Below are 21811 nucleotides of genomic sequence, written 5' to 3' on the forward strand. Positions count from 1 at the left end.
CTATTAAGAGAAAAGAGAAAAAACTTAGAGAATACATATCAGATAGGCAAGTAGAGAAAACAAAAAAACAAATCCTAAGTGCCTAAGGGTTCGAAGGTGGTGGCATCCTCTGAAGCAACTGAGTCAGCAGGTTCTGAATGTTGGAGTTGATAGGGTCCTATTGATCTAGTCTGACTCTTACGATCTGCTACTTCTTCTATAGCTCTTCCAGAGTCTTCAACACTAGAGGAGCAAAGTCAGAGTGAGATTGCTCCCCCTGAGTCAGAGCGTCAGTTCTCGCCTTGGCAGCTTCTTCTGCAGCTATGCGTGCTGCTTCTTCAACATCAGCCTTTGCTTTGGCTTCAGCTTCAGCGGCAGTAGCAACAACCTCAGTAGCGGCCTTCTCTGCAGCTTCTCTTGCTCTTTGTTCTTCCTCTAGACGAGCCTCATCTTTAGCTTCTTTCTATCTCTCTCTTCTGCCTCTCTGGCCAGACGTGTCTGCAACCTCTCTCCAGCTTCTCTGATGAAGTCGTTTCGGACTTGTTTAGAGAGGCCTTTGAGCTTGAAAGCCTCAGATGTCATCCATTTGACCACTCTATTCTAGTGAATCCTCACAGCAGAGGGATCATCACTGATTTTAGAGTTTGTAGATAGTGATTTGATCTTCTCCACTGAAGACTCAACAAATAAGGTTACTGCTTCTTCCAGGGTGGGAAGGGTGGGTTCTGGTTCAGATGTGGGAGATGTTGGTTCTGGTGGTGTGGGGATGGTTTCAGTGGGAGGTTCAGAGTGATGGGTAATGGGGTTTTTAGTGGGAGTTTCGATGTATGGTTCAGATGAAGGTGTTGGTGGTTGTTTAAATGGTGATGGGATATTTATTTCTGGTTCAGGTTGGTTGTGGGCGGAGAGGGCACGAGCCTGAAGTTGAGCTAGAGTGGGAGATTGGGGGTCAGATGGCTCAGAGTCAGAGGAGATGGTATAGTAAGGTGGGGATGAAGGTGTTGATGAAGGTGGTGAAATGGGTTCATTGAACATTTCAGCTTCAGATATTGTCACTCCCCAGGATTTCCCGAATCCAGGTACAAACGCGAAAAAGAGTGGCGAGAGAGAAAAAAGGATAGAGTCGCCAACTATGTACTTTTATCCCAAGAGAAGGGAAAGGTAGTACTGCATAACCTAGAGGGAACAGATAAAACAAGTCTCGAACCAAAGAAACCGAGTAAGGGGGCCGGTTACGTGAAGGGAAGGTTATCACACCCCTTCACGTCTGTGGTACTCCACAGGATCCACGATTGCTAGTCTATGTCTAAAGTGTGTAAAAATCCTATATGCAATGCAAAAGAGAGAAAATCAAAGTAGGGAAAACAAAGAGTTATTGCTCGCACAGGCCCTACCCTGCTGCATACGTATCTCAAGAAGGATTGAGAATCAGAGCACCGTAGCTCGGCTAACCTATTTCTATTTGTTTTGTGTTTTTTACGTGAACGACGTTACTACGCAATCTACCGGATGCTCGACCTTTGGAGACTTACTCACCTGTAGTAGAAGGAGTTAACGTGTCCTTAAGAAAAGAAAATCAAAGATTTTGTTTGTGTTTTAGGAATGCTCATGCAAGAAAGGAAGTCCTAGACGAAGGAACCGTGCTACCTTAATTGACATGCAAACGAGAGACTATACGAAGTCTAGCAAACCTATGGGGATACAACAAGCAAGTCTCAAAAGAGAACAACAAAAACTGGAAATGGAAAGCCAATCGCTGGGCTTACATCCAACTCCAAAAACAGATGGGAAACAGAAAGCCAATCGCTGGTCTTACATCTAACTCCTCAAACAAACAGGAAACAAAAAGGTTAAACACACAGACTAAAAGGGAGTCGGGAACTCGGACCTAATAGCTGTCAAGCAAAACACACACAAAAAAGAAAAGGGCGCCCGGAGAGATCTCGCACGATCTCCTGCCTACGTACCTCATCTGGTATGAGGATCAGGGCGACGTAGTTCCCCTTAACAGGGGAGAAACTTTCTCCTAACCAGAGACCGGGGAATAACAAACTAAAAGGGAGACTGACTCGAGCCTAATAGTTGTCATGCAAACGATCCCTATGTTGAGGTCTCTAATCAGATCCTAACTCGCACAGGAAGCAAGCTAGTCTAAACAGCAAATAAGCAATCACAGGTGAACAAGTATCACACGCTATATGCAAACAAGTGGCTCATACAAGGCTGGGCTTTAGTCAAGGGGTCATATCAACCTCGACAAACAAGCCAACACTGGAAGGGGTGTCTGAGGCTCTTAACCACTGACATTGACCGTCAGGGTGAGCAGATGAAAAGGTAATGAGGGTAAGACCTCATAGCTCTTAACCCGGGCCTGGGTGAGCTTCAAATCAATGAAAACGTGGGGGTCCAGAATGTGGGACCCTACTCCACTTGACTGACTCTATATACAAGGATCTTGGGTATTTATTCAAAATGCATCAGCACGTAGTGCGAGCATAATGAAAGACTCAACTGAATAGCAGAGGATTGATTGCAAATCCCTTCTATCTGCCAATTGCCTCTTCACTTAGGAGGACTTGAAGTACATGGCACAAATATAAACAATCACAGACATTGCCTCTTAAGGAGGACTTCAGCCAAATGCCTGCCAAACAGAAACGACAGGGCTTCCAGACTACATGGAGTTAGAGGATGATTACCTAGGTGGTATGCCAACCACAAGCAAAGCAACTCAAGCAATAAGCTAAAGCGGCTAAAGTACCTGTAAGAAAGTCAAACAAGTCAATATTCACATTCAGACAAATCCAACAAACAGTCAACAATGTTACAACCAATATGCACAATGTAAGCCAATCAACTCAAGTGAGTTCATCACCAAGGAACCTACAACACAACAAAGGTTAGTGGATAAAGCAAATTTGCATCTCAAGTCATGAGATTGCATCAACCATTAGGACTAGTAGCTTGAACCTGAAATACAAAGCTCAAAAGATGAGTACAAACCACTAGTCCAAGACTAGGGTCAAAGGCAGAGCAAAAAGTCAAAACAGCAACCAATATTCAACATAAAGCACATTTAATCAAGTAAGAACATGTCCTAAAAAGGACCAAGTCTAAAGCATCAAGCAAAGTCATCACATGAGCATGATATGGCAAAGGCAATTACAAAGCACACAATTGGTCATCAAGAATGAAAATTCCATATTAAAACAGAAATGAATCAAACAATCATGGAAATTTTTATGATCACACAACATGTTAAACACAATCATCATGCCACAAATTGTAATCAGAAGAGCTCATTTGACCTAGGAATGAAAATGCACAAGTATGACATCAAATTGTGTGACACACATTGTCACACCCATCATTCATGTGTCTAAAACAGAGATGAAAAATGATAAAAATACACAACCAAGCCTCAAAAATCATGCAACATGTTGGGAATCAGCATACCAAATTCAAATCAATTGGCCAATGTATGAGCATTTCACAATAGAATTGGTACAACATGTCACATTTGCATACATGTTCAAAGAAGCCAACACAATTAAAATTCCAGAAATGATAAAATCAGGAAATGAATACCACAAAATAATAGATATCAAGATGAACATGTGGCAAAAAATTGCATTCAATTTGGATTAATTTTCTATTTGTTATGAATTTTGGAGATTGAATGAAATAAAATTGAAATAACATGAATAATGCATGAGAAAATGGAGGTAAAGAGAATTGTTTGATTTAATTTGAAAATATGGAATCAATGGGAATCGAACCATGTAGCATGAAAATAGAAGGCGCTGGAAAAAGAAATAAACAAAATGTAGGGAGCTGGGAATCGAATGGTGTAGCGTTTTATACAAAATGTTGCGCTTAAATAAATGATGTGGCGTCCCAGTCACAGTCAAAGTACACGCGTGGAAAAGTCCAAGGAACAACAGCCAATAGATTCGCCAACGGAAGCACGCGTGGCAGTGACACGCAGCAAACCCTAGCGCACGCATCAGATGACCGGAACAGTGTTTCCGGTCATCTTCTCCGACCAAAACACGGCAACAGCAATGATGAACACCAAAAAATATTTCCAGAAACATGCATAGCATACATCAATCGAAAGCTTGCAACACGTAGAACATGGATCCAGCATCAACTAAGCCTAAATCATCATACATTAAGCAAATCGAAGCAAAACATTCCGGATCTACAAACTTGAAATCAACATAACTTCCTCAATTTTCATCCAAATTCAATAATATTTAGATCATAATCATCAGCATTCAAAGATCTATAAGTTCATGTACATAAAATTAAGAATTAAGAGCTTCGAATTTTCACCAACCTGGAATGGTAGTGATGAAAAATAGTGTATTCAAGCTTCCTAAGCCTCCAAATCTGCTCCAATATCCTTCTAAACAAGCTTTGTGCAAAAATTGATGGATGAAAGCACATGGATCTTGTTGAATTTCAACTTTCCATTGACATGCACATGCATTTGAACAACTCCAAACCTTGCTCAATTTCCACGAAAAATGTATGGATCTTGCTCAAAACTCCATGATGATGAAGGATCTATGAAGAAATTATGTGTTTATGTGGAGAAAATTTGAATTCCAATGAGAGAGAATTTTGGAGGGAAAATGAGATCTAGATCTAGAACTTGTGATTATGATCCAATTCTGTTATGATTAGCCTTATATACTCCTCCTTAATCATGTTCAAATTGAGTTTAAGCATGGCTAATGAAAGATTAATGAAATATGGGGTGTAATGCAAAAATGGCAAAAGTGTGGTGCATGGCCTAGTTCACACGTGAACAGTAACATGCTAGCATCCAAATCCCCTTAAAATCATCTAATAAACACAATGGAAGTGGAAATTTACTCATGTGATTCACCAAATTTAAATTCCCCATTTTCCCTCCAAAATGCACTTGAATGGACATTTGATCATTTGAACTTTTTTCATGCAATGCAATGCTTGATTTGGAAAATATAGGTCATGACAAGAATTTTGCAAAAAGAGTGACTCCATTTGGAGTTTTGTAGCCAAAGTTATGTCACTTTGAAGTTTCATGCACACTTGGCAATCATTTGCTCATAACTCCTCAACCATTTATCAGATGCTCATGATCTTGGACTTTTTGGAAATGGGGGAGAAAGATCTTCAACTTTCATGTTGGACAAAATTTCATTTGAAGCTTCTTTGATGATGGAAAGTCAAGTTGAATTTGAACCAAAATCTTTCCATTTTTGGAAACCTTCAATTACAGGTCACTTTCCATTTTTGGAAACTTTTGATCTGGCCTCAAATTCTTCAAGATAGATGTTCGTCATGATGAATGAACCTCTTTGGGACATGAATGAAGTGTCTCAAACCATTTCTCCCCCTCCTGGCCCTCAGTTGACTTTCTGTTGACTTTTATGGGCCCCAGATGACTTGAAAATGCACTGTGGACTTTGAGCCTCTACCACCTGAGGAAATGGCTCAGAAATGAACCCCTAGCTCCAATATGCTCTTCCACATAACCATGTGATATTCATCATCAATAGAACACCTCTTCTCCTTAAGAATCCCTGGTTGGAAGATTGCCATTTATTAGGGTTGACCAGAGGTCAAAACCCTAATCCAAAGGAACTGAGCATGAACAATGAAACCCTAGAAGATGACATAACCATGATGATGATGATGTACCCTTGCAATCAAGATAATGCTCAACCTCCTTGAAGAACCAAGAAAACCCTTAACTGAAGCACAAACCCTCAAATGGTTGGTGATCAATTCAATAAGACCCTCAGGCTTGAACTACACAACTTCTCCATCTCTGACAAGACCTTAGAGGATGACTTGTTTATTTTCACATGATATGCAATATGCAATGAATAATTCCCTAAATATGAAATGCAATATGTTAAGCTAGTCCCAAGAAGAGGAGGGCAAATTTTGAGGTGTTACAGATATGGGTAGAGTTGTGGTGGTGAGGTTAAATTTTTGAAGGGGAGGTGATCGTGGGTTAGCTGTAGGTGTTTCAGAGGGCTTTGTGGTGGAGGGTGTAGGTTCAGAGGGTGTGTATATGGGTGAGGTTTGAGGAAGGGAAGAAGCTAGTTGCCTTAAATGAAAAGATGGGGAGTTAGGAGGCAGAGACTTACTTGGAGGTGATAAGGAGGAGACCAGAGGGACAGGAGGTCTAGATGCAGAAGTTTCTCCTAGCTTTTGAGATTTCTTCTTAGACTTTCTTTCAGATGGCTCTCGCATCCTCTTCATGAAATTTGGTGGATGTTCTGGTAGCCAGTCCATAGAGAAGTCTGAGATATCAACCCCTTGGTTTTTCGGATCATGCAGATAGTGTGCAACAACCTCTGGAGGATCTATCTTGGAGAAGAGGTAGAGGTCATTGGGTATCTTCCTCTGATATTGCAGTGCTTCCCAGGAGGTGTCAAGAGAAGGCTTGATAAGAACTCTTTCTATAATGCCCATGATCTTCAAATTTCTTGAATTCAGAGGCCTTCTAGTGTCAACTGTTACATCCTCCATCAGATTATGGCGAATCAGATGATCCACCAAACCACTCTCTATCAAAACATCAGAGATCAGCCTATCTAGAGGAATCTTTATTTTGGGCTTCGTGTTGTTCCTCGTGTCCCTGATAGAGTCCCTCAGATGTTTGAATAGCAATGCTAGTAGATTCAGCTTTAGCCCTTTGTGGAGGTAGTAGAGGATACACTTCTGGTCAGTGTTGATATAGTCTGACGAGTTGGACGTTGGGCGGTGATGAATAGTCCCCAGAATGATCTTTAGCCAGACTATTAGGTTCTGGTGAAGCTCCCTGTTCTTGGACAAGTTTCCCTCAATGTTTTGTTTGAAGATGGTTGGGATAATCTCCCGGGACATGTATTTCGCCCTAGGGTTAATGTTGTAGATTCTTCTTCCCACTGTCTTCTCCGTGTTCATAAGGGTGTCTATGGATTTCTCAGTGATGACCATTTTCACCCCTAGAACATAAGAGACAATGTAATGGTCGTCTGAATTTGCAAATCTCCAGAATTCCTTCACCAGATAGGTGTAGATGGGACCATAAAGCCTTTGAAAGTAGTTTTCCCACCCTTTCTTTCTAAGTTCTTCGGTGAGGTCAATCCCATTCCTCTTCATGTTCTCAAAATCGACTAACGATTTGCAGAGAACTTCTAGCTTGTCGAATGGAATGGCAAGATTAATGTGGGATTCACTGCAATACCCCAAAATTTACCCTTCTTTTTTCCTGGAAGCATGGGATTATGTTTTACACTTCACTAGCATCATATTAGGTCATACTCATTGCATACTGCATTAGTGACATGGAGATCAGGTTTTGATCGATCACTCCTTAACAGAAGGAGCCCACACAAAGCAAGATTGAGAATTGAACTTCATTTTCTAAGTATACAAGTCTCAAGGGTCTCAGGGGGTCCAAGTATCTTATTATGGTCCTCAGTTCATCAGTGAAGGATTCAGAGCTATCAAAGTGTTCATCTGGATTTAGTCAGGAAATTAGGGTTTCGTGGCTACCTGCAACAGGAAATGTTTGGTTGGAAGTAGAGGAGCCCATCCATGTCATGATTATAGAGGAATCTTGGCCTAGGAAGATTCACAATTATCTCAGAAAGATCCATTGGCAATCAGTGCAATCAGTTCCTAATCATTTTTCCCTAAAACTAGGGTTTGGTATAAAATCATTTTATTTCTGATTCCTTGGGTGAAACTCTTTTCCATGGCCCTCCATATGTCCACAAGGGTCTACATACAAAAAATCATCTCTTTATTTGAGCCAGAGGTACTTCAATTGATCACTGGAGTCGGGAATCAGACAGTTTGGGAAAAGTCAACTGTGGGGCCAGAAAAGTCAACTCCTGACATTTTGAGAGTGGAATCTCAAAATCCATGCCTAGGGGATCCTACATGTGAAATTTGATCAAGGTTGGATCATGGATTCATCATTTAATCAGGAATTGGAAAAGTTACTTAATTTGGAAATGGTTGACTTTCCATTTAGGGCAAGTTTTCATGATTGTTGCACTCACTTTAAGCCCATTTTGCATCAAGATAAAAGCTCCATTTGAAAATTTCTCCAACATGAAAGTTGTTCCTATTGTTCCAAGCTCTCTAGATATATAAAGTTTTCTCCATTTGGATTATAATTTAGAAAGTTATGCTTAGTCAAAGTGAGATATTTTTTTAGGACACTTAGAAAAATTTCTAAGTCCAAAATCTTCAAAATTTGTCAAGAATTCTTGGCCAGTTTTCTTGCACTTCAAGGCATTATTTGAAAATACTTTCTTCACAACAATTGTACCTTGCCATGTCCTCTTTCACATACGTTTGGAATCATCTCATTTGGATCCATGGTTTGAGAGATACATTCATTTAAAGTGGGCACCATGACTTGATTTTCTAGGCAGATTTTGGGCCTGGCTGGCCCAATCAGATTTTCTAAGCATACTACACAAACCAGTCACGTTTTCTTACCTCTTTTGGCCATGCATTGGACATCCATTCACTTAAGTTTGGCCCAAAATAATAACATTTTACACCTCACTTCACACTTTTATTCTTATGGATAAATCACTTATTAAGAAGCCCATGAGAACACCTAATCCACCCTATTTAAGAAGCTGAAACCCTAACCCTGAAGGAGCATTGGAATTTCGTGGCAAGGAGGCAAAGCTTCATCACATATCAGATTCCATTCCACTTCTATTGTCCATTAGGTAATCATCTCTTCCATGACCATGTTTTGATATATTTACGCTTGCTTACCATGTTCATCACCATTAATCCTTCCATTTTCATATTTCTTTTTCTTATTTAAAATATTTTCTTCGTCTATAAAATTACCCAAAAATATTTTTCACTTTTCTTAATTTTTTATTTAACTCTATATAATTTTTATTTTCGTATTTTTTTGATATTAATATTTTATTTTAATTATTTGTTCTAAATGGTCCATTTTAACACACTTTTTTTATTGATTTTATTCTTATGACTTAAAATTATTGTTAGCATTTGATTTTTAGGATGAAGGTTGACCACTGTCTCATGGTCAAAAACCTGACCTTTTCTTGGAATTTTATTTCGCATTTTCAATTTATTTTGGATTTATTTCTTGACCTAGTTTAGTTGGTTGACTTTTAATTTGACTTCGGTTTTATTTTAATTAATTCACGTACCAATTTTTGTTATTTTTAAAATATTTTTGGGGGATGATGATGTCCTGACCCCACCTTATTTAGTTTAATTTTTCATAATTTTCTTGATTAATTTACTATTTATTCTTGATTTATTTCTAACCTAGTCTTATTAATTGACTTTTGGTTTGACCTATGTTTTGTTTTAATTAATTCACATGCCAATTTTCATTATTTTTAAAATCTTTTTGGGGGATGGTGATGTCCTGACCCCACCTTATTTAGTTTAATTTTTCATAATTTTCTTGATTAATTTGCTATTTATTTTTTATTTTTTAAATTGACTTGAATTTTCAGTTGACTTCTTTATGATCGATGTTTGACTTAGGGATTGCTTATGGCAATTGAAGAGATCTTTTGATCCTCCCTTGTTCATCTCATATGCCATGTATTAGAGACCTTTTACCTTGATTTTATTTGGTCCTGACCTCATTTCCTGATTAAATTATTCAGTGGACCCTTCGTGTGCATATTTTCATCTGTTTGATTCATTTGTTATCTTTTGTACTTGTTTCTCTCATTCATGCTTTCTATTGCTTGATTATTTAACATGTTCATAATCCCATGCATTGTTTAAATGTTCCATTATTTGATTCTTTGGTTTGATTATATATTGTTTATTTATCCGATCTGATTGATAACTGTTGCCTACTTGTATGATGTATGAGGCATATATTCTTATTGTTTGTTTGCCATGAACAATCCCCATTCATAACAAATGTACCCCTCTCCCATAAAGTGTATAATATTTATTTCTTTATTTCTTTAGTCACCTGTTAATACAAGAATTAAAACGAACATCCGATAACCATTTCAAAATAAGATCAAAAGCTCGATCCAACGTCGAGTAATCATTTTCAAAACTTAACAGAACCAACACGCATTCATCCATCCTCTTGTAAGTCGATTGCCTCAGGCATCGCCATCTACCTATAAGTCGATTGCCTCCGGCATCGCCATCTACCCTTATCCGTAACTCCTCTCCGCACTCCATCCGTTGACTCTTGTTCCATTTAGGTAGCACCCATTAGGTAAAACCATTTGTATGATAACATAGGTAGAATTTCCCTATTCTTTGCATGCTAACATTAGGTAGATGTTCCCCTTTGTAAATCCTAACACATAGGTCCATATTGCATGACAACTCTAGAGCAGAGCTTCCCCACTTTTAGACCTTCCGTGCGTCTCCGATCTTGTGGCATGTCAGTCCGTTCTATTACAAAGAGGTAACCGCCTAAGACTCGATTCAGCGAGCTGCGACACCTACTGCTAGGACGTTGAACACACTGCCCACCCTCCTTTGACACAGCTGGTGTCCTCTTTTGTAAGTCCATGTTCAGATGGCAATCCTTAACCCCTAGTTAGTCGAACTACGTTTTGCTCTGATTCTCATTCCAGATGAGATACGTAGGCATAAGACGCGACGTCTTACCGAGCATACTTCTCTTTAACCCATAGGTAGCCGAGCTACGAAGACTCTGATTCTCATACTCAGATGAGATACGTAGGCATTGGATGAGACATCCTTGCGAGTCATTTTCTTTTAACCTTCCTTTTAGTAAATAGTACTTTAGATATACCTACACCCTTTAGACTAGAACAACACTTATGAAAAGGGCTCTCTAGGAGTACCTAGGATGTTTTGGGTGCTTAAAACCTTCCCATTGCATAACCAACCCCCTTACCCAGATCTCTGACATTTTTACTAGTTTTTGATTCGATAAAACTTTTAGGTTTTTGTTTGCTTTCTAACCATTCCTTTGGATAAATAGAAGTGCGGTGGCGACTCGACTTGTATGGTTTACCTTGGATTTAGTCAATATCTCTAATGGTAACGAATACCCCGCTACAGAAAAGTGGCGACTCTGCTGGGGACTATCATTTGCCTAGTGGGTTTTGCCTACTTTTCATATTTGTTGTATTGTATGGTATATTGCTTTGTGACATATTTTTGTGCAATTTGGGATTACTGTATTGTATGTAATGATTGAATTGTTTGAATATTAATTCCTTGTATGCTTGGTGATCTTTGTGAGATGAGTTCTATACCCGAACTCGAGTGTACTTAGGATAGGAGAATGGCATAGTCTTATTGACTTGTGTGGAGATATTCCTTAGGAAGTTGACTTGCAAGCCCATTCACTTGGTGGAGGTTATGTTGGGATCAATAATGTCACACGAGTAGTCGTGGTTAGGCATTACTCTTTCCAATATATGCCTTAGAAGCCAAGGACCTTAGTTTACCACGCCCATCTTGGCGTATTTTTAGGACATAGTGCGAAGATCGTTTAAGTGTAAGATTTGATACGATTGTTACGCGATACTACACTCATAAGAGTCTCTCTTGAGAATATTTTTGGAATACGAGTAGTCGTTTATCCGATAATATCCGAAAGATGGGATGATGACTATGGGAACCTCTTGTAGAACATGATTGTTAGGTTTAACCATAGTACACTCCCTTTGGGTGGTTCTTAACCAAGACTCCATGCTCACGACTCGCAACAAACCCTTGATTCGTGGTTGATCCGTTCTTGTGTATCCTTAATATCAATGGAACTTGGGTGTTGATAAGGTGTAAACCATAATCCACCAAAATGGGTGATTGATATTAAGGATGACTTGATCCATCCCATGACCTTTGTGTGGTGTGATTTGCTTGATCCTTGAGTGTGATTGTTGCATCCATGCATTCATGCATTCATACACATCCATATCATCAACAATGATAAAATTTTCAAGGAACTTAAGAGGTCTGTTTGCAAATTTTCAGACATGGATAAGCAAAGAAGGAATACGAAGAAGTACAATTTCAGACAACCCGACTTAAAAGAGTTAAGGAGTTTGACATCCTATGTATTAGATCCCTTGGAATTCAAGGCTCGTCATGGGAAGCTTCTGTTTATCCTGGCTACTCAAGTGGATGAAGGTCTAATGAGTGTGTTGGTGTAGTTCTATGATCCCTTGTACCGTTGCTTCACTTTTCCAGATTTCCAGCTTTTGCCCACGCTTGAGGAGTATGCCTATCTTGTGGGCATACCTATCCTAGACCAGTTGCCGTTCAGTGCCTTGGAGAGAGTTCCTTCTTCTCAAGAGATTGCTGATCTGTTGCGTATAGATGAATCTATTATTGGTGCTCATATGACTACCAAAGGTGGAATTCAAGGTCTCCCGTCTGATTTCCTCATTGATCAAGCTACTATGTTTGGGAAGGCCATGAGTGAGGACGCCTTTGAGGCCATATTTGTACTTCTCATCTATGGGCTAGTGTTATTCCCCAACATCGACAAGTTTGTGGATGTGAACGCCATTAGGATTTTCTCTACTCTTAATCCCGTTCCTACTCTGTTGGGTGACACTTATTTCTATTTGCATATGAGGAATGCAAAGGGCGGTGGTACCATTGTGTGCTATTTGCCTCTGTTGTACAAGTGGTTTATTTTGCACTTGCCTCAGACACACTCCTTCAAGGAAAACAAAGGATGTCTACGTTGGTCCACGAGACTTATGTCTCTCACTAATGATGATATCTTTTGGTACAACCGTGTATATGATGGTGTGCAGATTATCGACTCTTGTGGTGAATTCTCCAATGTACCTCTTCTTGGTACATGCGGTGGAATTAACTACAACCCTATTTTGGCACGTCGTCAGCTTGGGTTCCCCTAAAGGATAAACCCAATAACATTCTGTTAGAGGGTGTGTTCTTTCAGGAGGGTAAAGATCCCCAAGGCTTGAAGGGCAGGATGGTCCGCGCTTGGCACAAGATCCATAAGAAAGGAAGGAAGGAGCTAGGTCCGAAGAACTGTATCGCTTTGGAACCCTATACCTCTTGGGTTAGGAGGAGAGCTTCCGAGTACCTCATGCCTTATGAGTATCCAAGACCCACACCTTTGGTTGTGGCTGGGCCTTCAACCCTCCCTAGCCAAGGAGTAGATGAGTTGAGAGACGAAGACCGTTCGCGTGCTTGGATCCGTGAACGAGAGGAGTTGCTTCAGCAGATCAGAGAGAATGATGCTTTGATAGAGTTCCTTGAGCACCAGGTTATTGATGATCCTGATGACGCATTGACTTCTCTACTTCCTCAGTCTTCCAAGTTTTGGAAGAGGAAGTATGATCGACTCGCCAAAGAGAAGGCAGATATGGAGGCAGCCTATGAGAGGGAGGTGAAGAGGCTTCGTGTAGCTTATCTTCAGATCTCGATGGCTTTGGACGATTGCTTCTAGGGATCCATAGGATGTTCATTTTCCTTCTCTCTTGTATTGTATTTGGTTACCAAGACTGTACTTCTTTGGCGTAAAAACATTTCCAGATATTAATTGACGTGATATTTCCGTATGTGATAAACATTTAATATTTCCAAAATTTGCAAATAAGACTCTAAAGTTCCTCTGATATAAAAATTAAATCATAAGCATTGCATGCATCATGTTTATCTATTCCTAGGGGTTTATATCTTCTTCTTGATTCTAGTCGGGGTTTTCTTACACTGTTTATCTAATGTGAGACTGGAATCAAGGGGTAGAATACCCTTTGAAATTGATAAACATGTCATTGCATTTGCATATTCATTAGCATGTCTTGCATAACAGGTACCACCGCAGTGTTCTCATCTTGTTTGGTATTCCATTATTAGGATAGCTGACTCAGGCATTCACCGATACGGTACCCGAAGGAATCAACAGAGAGCAATGGAAGGTTTACAAGCAGAGCTCGCTGAGATCAGGATTCGCATGAATCAGTTCATGGAAGTGGTCCAAGGAGTGGCTCAGGGACAACAGGAGATTAGATTGTTGGTACAGGGGAATCCCCCTACTACTCAACCGGAGGTTGTGGCTGATCCTCCCGCTGGAGAGGCTAATGGACCGGGGCCTATCCCAATCCCACATGGAAACCTTGGTCAACAACCCATCCATGATGATCAGGAGGATCAATTCCCCCTGCTTCAGGAGGACTTTGGAATGGGCCATGGTATGGACCCTATGTTTCCGAGACTAGAAGAGAGGTTGAAATCTGTGGAAGGGCAGAATGCTCTTGGTGTGGATGTTTCTGACTTAGGGCTGGTCCCAGGCGTGAGAGTTCCTCCAAAATTCAAAGTCCCCGTGTTTGATAAGTACAATGGCAACTCTTGCCTGAAGACTCATGTACAAGCTTACTTCCGCAAGATGATCGCGTATTCTGATGATGAGAAGCTGCTCATGTACTTCTTCCAGGACAACCTAGCTGGGGCATCCTTGGAGTGGTATATGAGGCTGGACAAAGCCCATATTCGCTGCTGGAGAGACTTGGTTGAGGCCTTTGTGAAGCAATATCAGTACAATACGGATATGGCACCTGACAGGACTCAGCTCCAGAATTTGTCTCTCAAGAGCAATTAGTGCTTCAAAGAGTATGCTCAACGCTGGAGAGAGTTGGCTTCCCGTGTTCAGCCTCCGATGTTGGAAAAAGACATGGCCTACATGTTTATGAACACACTGCCTGGATCTTATTTGGAGCGTCTGGTGGGTTGCAACGCCTCGAATTTTGCTGATGTGGTCTCTACCGGTGAGAGGGTGGAGAACTACTTGAAGACATGTAAGATCCAAAATAGGATTGGATCATCTTCGGGGTCAAAGAAGCCGTTCTTAGGAGGACAAAAGAGGAGAGAAGGGGATGCAAATGCCATATCTTCTTATCAGAACAGGGGTAACCGGAGGAATAACTTTCAGAATTACCATCAACAACCTTATGTTGCAGCAGTGACCATTCCGGCTGCAGCACCAGTGCAACAACAACAACCACAACGTCAACAAAATCAATACCAACAACAATAGGGTAACAGATCTGCTTATCAACAGAGATAAAGAATGATGGATAGATGTAACACCCTTCTAAATACCCCAAATTATTTAATTAAAAATATTAACATATTAATCAGAGTAATTATGCCCCGAAGGGTGTCACACAATCATTTCACAAAAATCGTCAAATTATCCTGTCATGCTCATTTATTTAATCAAAATAAGGTTCTTTGCATAATTCGCAGCGGAATAAAATTCAACCCAATGTAAAACATGTAACACACTACATGTGAATCATCAACAACCGATATCAAATCAATTAAGACATCCCCTCCCGATGTTACATCTATCAGAGCATGACCCATAAGAACTACTCTAGACTCCAAGCATTAGCTTCTACTCAACTCATTTCTCGTTACCTGAAAAATAGGTGTAAGGGTGAGTTCCTCAATCAATATAATAAGCATTATAGAACAACATGTAATGCTAAGTAATTAACACATTAATTCACCCTAACCAGACTACACATTCAGCAACAATTCAACATCATACTCAACAGGAGATTCTCAACTATAATCAACATCAACAACACGTCACACACAATACAACACACAACACACATATGATACTGGAATACATCCATTCATATCATATGCCATACATTCATTATGCAATGAGACTCCATGCATGCGGTACCGACTATGTGTGAACATATAGTTCAACCTCACCGTCCAAATCCAGGCACGGCTACCAAGCTCACTAGTCCCACTCATTTGAGACATAGTGACTCACTCACTAATTCCTCACCATGGGAATTAGCTACCACCCCAAATGGGCCATGAAATGCACGCTACTCACCTAGCATGCAACAATCAACAACAGTCCAATAATGACTAAACTCACTAATTCCTCACCATGGGAATTAGCTACCACCCGAAGGCCACAATATGCATGCTAATCACCTAGCAATGCAACATCCGCAATAATCAAGAATAGACACATGCTCACACTCTAAGCCATAAGATAGTCTATTCACAAATGCATACATTCACAACATCATGTATACCATCACACATTGTCAACACAATTTATCACAAAAGCATATTATATCATGCCACATAATCAAACACAGTATTAGCACACTCTACTAATACCTATGCTACTCAAAACAACGGGAAATGATCCCTATCACATCATACCTCAGCTAAGTCGCATCACTCAGCCTAAACAACCAAAAACTGCACAACAGTAGCACAGAAAAATCACAATTCTGCCCATACGCGTATTGCCTCCGCCATACGCGTATTGCCCAACCTGGCCAAACCCATACGCGTAATGCCCACTCTCATACGCGTATTGCGCATTTCCTCGCCCAACTCATACGCGTATCACCTGTCTCATACGCGTATGCTACGCGTAACAATCTCCCAATACGCGTACCAACAGAGACCAATTTACGTTCAAAATGTCATCTTTTTCTCCCATACGCGTAAGGCTTCCCCCCATACGCGTACCAACATCTCATACGCGTATTGCCTAGTGCCATACGCGTATGACCAGAGACCAGAGCTCCCAGATCTGCAATGGCTTTCCCTGCTACGAGATCTACCCAATTCAACCTTCTACAGTCCAAATTTCACACACAATTCATTCATATCATCTAACACGAATCATACACTTTCGATTTCACAAATTGCTAACCTTTCTATCTCAATTTCCTACGAATTTCGTCAATTACAATCTAAATTTCGTTCATCCCAAAAGTTCACAAATTCAACATATATCATCCAATCAGAGGTAAAACAATGGTCTATTACTACCCAGTACCTATCATCCCATAATACCCGTTAATTGATGATAAACCCCCCTTACCTGAGTTAATCCGGCAGCTTCCGAGCTCCAAGCTTCTCCTCTTCTTTTGCTCTGCCTTTTGCCCTTTTTCTCTTTCAGCAGCTTCTCTGAGTTTCCTTTTCACGTGAAAACCCTTTTTACCAAAAATGGGACTTTTTATTATTCCAACTTATTTTATTCCAATAAATAATAACCCAATAATTATTATTTCAAAATAATAATAATAATCCAAACTCCCAATTATTCGATTAAATTAATAAATAGAATATTAATTTAAATTAAATGCTTATCTTATTTTAATTGGGGTGTTACAACTCTCCCCCACTAAAAGAGTTTTCGTCCTCGAAAACATACCTCAATCGAACAACTCCGGATAAGACTCCTTCATCTGGCTCTCAAGTTCCCAAGTCACATTGCCACCTGCTGGTCCTCCCCAAGCTACCTTCACTAAGGCAATCTCTTTACCCCGCAACTGCTTCAACTCTCGATCCTCGATCCTCATAGGTGATGTTTCAACAGTCAGGTTATCTCTCACCTGTACATCATCTACTTGGACAACGTGCGACGGATCATGAATGTATCTCCTCAACTGAGACACATGGAAAACATCATGCAAATTCGCAAGCGACGGCGGCAAAGCGATACGATAGGCTACCTCTCCTATCCTCTCTAAAATCTGATAAGGACCAATAAATCGAGGTGTCAACTTCTTCGACTTCAAAGCTCGACCAACACCAGTTATCGGAGTAACACGAAGAAACACATGGTCTCCCTCTTGAAACTCAAGTGACTTCCTCCTCTTATCATGATAACTCTTCTGACGACTCTGAGCAATTCTCATCTTATCCTGAATCATCTTAATATTCTCTGTAGTTTGTTGAACAATCTCCGGTCCAACCACAGCACTCTCACCGGACTCGTACCAACATAAAGGTGTCCGACATCTCCTACCATACAAAGCTTCAAACGGTGCCATACCAATACTCGAATGAAAACTATTGTTGTAGGTAAACTCAATCAAAGGTAAATAACTATCCCAAACACCTCCCTTTTCTAAAACACAAGCTCTCAAAAGATCCTCTAGTGACTGAATCGTCCTCTCCGTCTGACCATCAGTCTGCGGATGATATGCAGAACTCAATCTCAGCTTAGTTCCCAAAGCCTTCTGCAAACCTTCCCAAAACTTCGATGTAAATCTAGGATCTCTGTCCGAAACAATACTAGACGGAATACCATGCAAACTCACAATCTTCTCAATATACAACTCAGCCAATCTTTCTAACGGATAATCCATTCTGATCGGAATGAAATGAGCCGATTTCGTCAATCTATAAACAATCACCCAAATAGCTTCAAAATTCTTACTTGTCCTTGGCAAACCAGAAACAAAATCCATACTGATACTGTCCCACTTCCACTCTGGAATAGTCAATGGTTGCATTAGCCCGGACGGCTTTTGATGCTCAATCTTTGACTTCTGACAAGTCAAACAAGAATAAACAAAACTCGCAATTTCTCTCTTCATTCCTGGCCACCAAAATAACTTCTTCAAATCATGATACATCTTCGTAGCTCCAGGATGAATACTCAAGCCACTACGATGTCCTTCCTCCAGAATACTCTTCTTAAGTTCAGTAACGTCCGGAATACACACCCGACTACCAAATTTCAAAATACCATTCTCATCAACTCTGAATTCACCACCTTGACCTTGATTCACTAAAGTCAACTTATCAACCAAAAGCATATCGGATTTCTGACCCTCTCTGATCTCATCCAGAATACCACTCGTTAACTTCAACATTCCCAATTTAACACTATTGTGAGTGCTCTCACACACCAAACTCAAGTCTCTAAACTGTTCAATTAAATCCAATTCCTTAACCATCAACATAGACATATGCAATGATTTCCGACTCAATGCATCAGCCACTACGTTTGCTTTACCCGGATGGTAATTCAACCCAAAATCGTAATCCTTCAGAAATTCTAACCATCTCCTCTGTCTCATATTCAGCTCTTTCTGATCAAACAAATACTTCAAACTTTTATGGTCACTGAAAACTTCAAATCTTGATCCATACAAATAATGCCTCCACAACTTAAGAACAAATACCACAGCTGCCAACTCTAAATCATGTGTCGGATAGTTCCTCTCATGAACTCTTAGCTGTCTCGAAGCATAAGCTATAACCTGCTTATTCTGCATCAATACACCACCTAAACCCAACAATGAAGCATCACAATAAACCTCAAATAGTTCCGACGAACTCGGTAATATCAGAATAGGAGCAGTAGTTAACCTTCTCTTTAACTCTTGGAAACCTTCTTCACATTTTGAATCCCAAACAAATGCTTGCCCCTTTCTAGTCAACATCGTCAACGGTAACGCCAACTTAGAGAATCCCTCAATAAATTTCCTATAGTAACCTGCAAGTCCAAGGAAACTCCTTATCTCAGAAACTGACTTCGGAGCTTCCCACTTAGATACCGCTTCTATCTTAGAAGGATCAACAGCAACACCACCTCTTGAAATCACATGACCAAGAAAACTAACCTCTTCTAACCAAAATTCACACTTTGACAGTTTAGCAAATAACTTCTTTTCTCGTAGAACTTCCAACACCACTCTCAAATGTTCAGCATGCTCTTCTTCAGATTTCGAATACACCAAAATGTCATCAATAAACACCACGACAAACTGATCTAGATACGGATGAAAAATCCTATTCATATACTCCATAAATACTCCAGGCGCATTAGTCACACCAAAAGGCATTACAGAATACTCATAATGTCCATACCTCGTTCTGAAAGCAGTCTTCTGAATATCCTCAGTTTTCACACGTATCTGATGATACCCAGATCTCAAGTCTATCTTGCTGAACACACTAGCACCAACCAATTGATCCATCAAATCATCAATCCTCGGTAAAGGATACCGATTCTTGATCGTCACTTTATTCAATTGCCTGTAGTCCACACACAACCTCATAGTACCTTCCTTCTTCTTAACCAATAGCACTGGTGCACCCCACGGTGACACACTCGGACGAATAAATTTCTTATCCAACAAATCTTCCAACTGACTCTTCAATTCAGCTAGCTCAACAGCAGACATACGATACGGAGCCATCGATATCGGTCTAGTACCAGGTACCAAATCAATCGAGAACTCAACTTCACGTTCTGGTGGCAATTCATTCACTTCTTCCGGAAACACATCAGGAAAATCACACACTACCGCTAGATCGCCAATCACCAGTTTATCTTTAGCTTCCAAAGTCGCTAACAGCATAAACAACTCTGCCCCATCTGCCACTTCCTCATTCACCTGCCTGGCTGATAGAAACAAACTCTTTCCTTCTTCAATCTCAGGAAATATCACATTCTTATCAAAACAGTTGATAGAAACTCGGTTGAACACCAACCAGTTCATACCCAGAATAACGTCAATCTGCACTAATGGAAGACACACAAGATCTATCCCAAAGGCTCTACCAAAAATGCTCAAAGGACAATTCAAACAAACAGAAGTAGTAGTCACTGAACCCTTCGCAGGAGTATCAATCACCATACTACCCAACATCTCAGATATCTCTAACTTAAGTTTCACAGCACAATCCAAGGATATAAAAGAATGAGTCGCACCTGTGTCAATAATAGCTACAAGAGGAAAGCCATTAATATAACACGTACCTCGGATCAAACGATCATCTGCAAAAGTCTCAGAACCTGATAAAGCAAAAACCTTGCCTCCTGACTGATTTTCTTTCTTTGGCTTAGAACACTGCGGACTGATATGACCCACCTCTCCACAGTTGAAGCAAGTCACAGTCTTCAACCGGCAATCTGCAGCCAAATGACCACCTTTTCCACATTTGAAACACTTCTTCTCATTACTGGTACACTCATGGATACGATGTCCAGCCTGACCACATCTGTAACACTTAACAGGAGCACTAGAGTCTCCCCCACTAGGCCTCTTCATCCCACTCTGTCTCTGAAAACCTTTGCCAGCTGCATACGGTTTCCCACGATCAACCTGATTCTTACCTTTCCTATCAACCCTCTGCTGATAGCTCTCAGCCCTGGCCTTGGAATCCTGTTCAAAAATCCTGCAACAGTCAACCAAATCAGAAAACACTCTAATCCTCTAATATCCAATCGCCTGCTTGATCTCGGGGCGCAACCCGTTCTCAAACTTCACGCATTTGGAAAATTCTCCAGCAGCCTCAGCATAGGGAGTGTAATACTTCGACAGTTCTGTGAATTTGGCAGCATACTCCGTAACAGTCCGGTTACCCTGCTTCAGTTCCAAGAATTCTATCTCTTTCTTTCCTCTGACATCCTCGGGAAAATACTTCCTCAGAAATCTCTCTCTGAACACAGCCCAAGAAATATCAGCATTTCCAGCAGTTTCCAACTCAGTGCGGGTAGCAACCCACCAATCATCAGCCTCCTCTGACAGCATATGTGTACCGAACCTGACCTTCTGGTTATCAGCACACTCTGTTACTCGGAAGATTCTCTCTATCTCCTTCAACCACTTCTGAGCACCATCTGGATCGTATGCTCCCTTGAACATTGGAGGATTGTTCTTCTGGAACTCACTCAGTTGACGAGCAGCTCCCATTCCCATAACATTCGGATTCCCTCCAAGTACTCCAGCCAGCATACCCAGAGCTTCAGCAATCGCAGCATCATCTCTACCTCTTCCAGCCATCTCTATTCTGAAACCCAAACAAGCTAAACAATAAGTACTGATAGGGTTACACAACACCTATCCCGTACAGGGGAAACAGAATAATTACGACTCGACACGACCGACTATGCTCTGATACCACTAATGTAACACCCTTCTAAATACCCCAAATTATTTAATTAAAAATATTAACATATTAATCAGAGTAATTATGCCCCGAAGGGTGTCACACAATCATTTCACAAAAATCGTCAAATTATCCTGTCATGCTCATT

At 40.5% G+C, this 21811-nt stretch overlaps 1 protein-coding gene across 1 annotated transcript; it reads right to left on the bottom strand.

Annotated features, from left to right (window-relative positions):
• Positions 1-579: 579 nt before the first annotated feature.
• LOC127129733 (extensin-like) lies at positions 580-1014 on the bottom strand. Its single transcript, XM_051058862.1, has one exon. It carries the CDS (start codon positions 1012-1014, stop codon positions 580-582), a length of 435 nt encoding a protein of 144 aa, XP_050914819.1.
• Between the last annotated feature and the right edge of the window lie 20797 nt (positions 1015-21811).

This window comes from Lathyrus oleraceus, chromosome 3, assembly GCF_024323335.1.
Source record: "Lathyrus oleraceus cultivar Zhongwan6 chromosome 3, CAAS_Psat_ZW6_1.0, whole genome shotgun sequence".
NCBI lineage: Eukaryota > Viridiplantae > Streptophyta > Magnoliopsida > Fabales > Fabaceae > Lathyrus > Lathyrus oleraceus.

What these genes read in the sequence shown, in the direction of transcription:
- LOC127129733 (XM_051058862.1), bottom strand. Translation starts at nt 1,014, where the DNA reads ATGTTCAATGAACCCATTTCACCACCTTCATCAACACCTTCATCCCCA.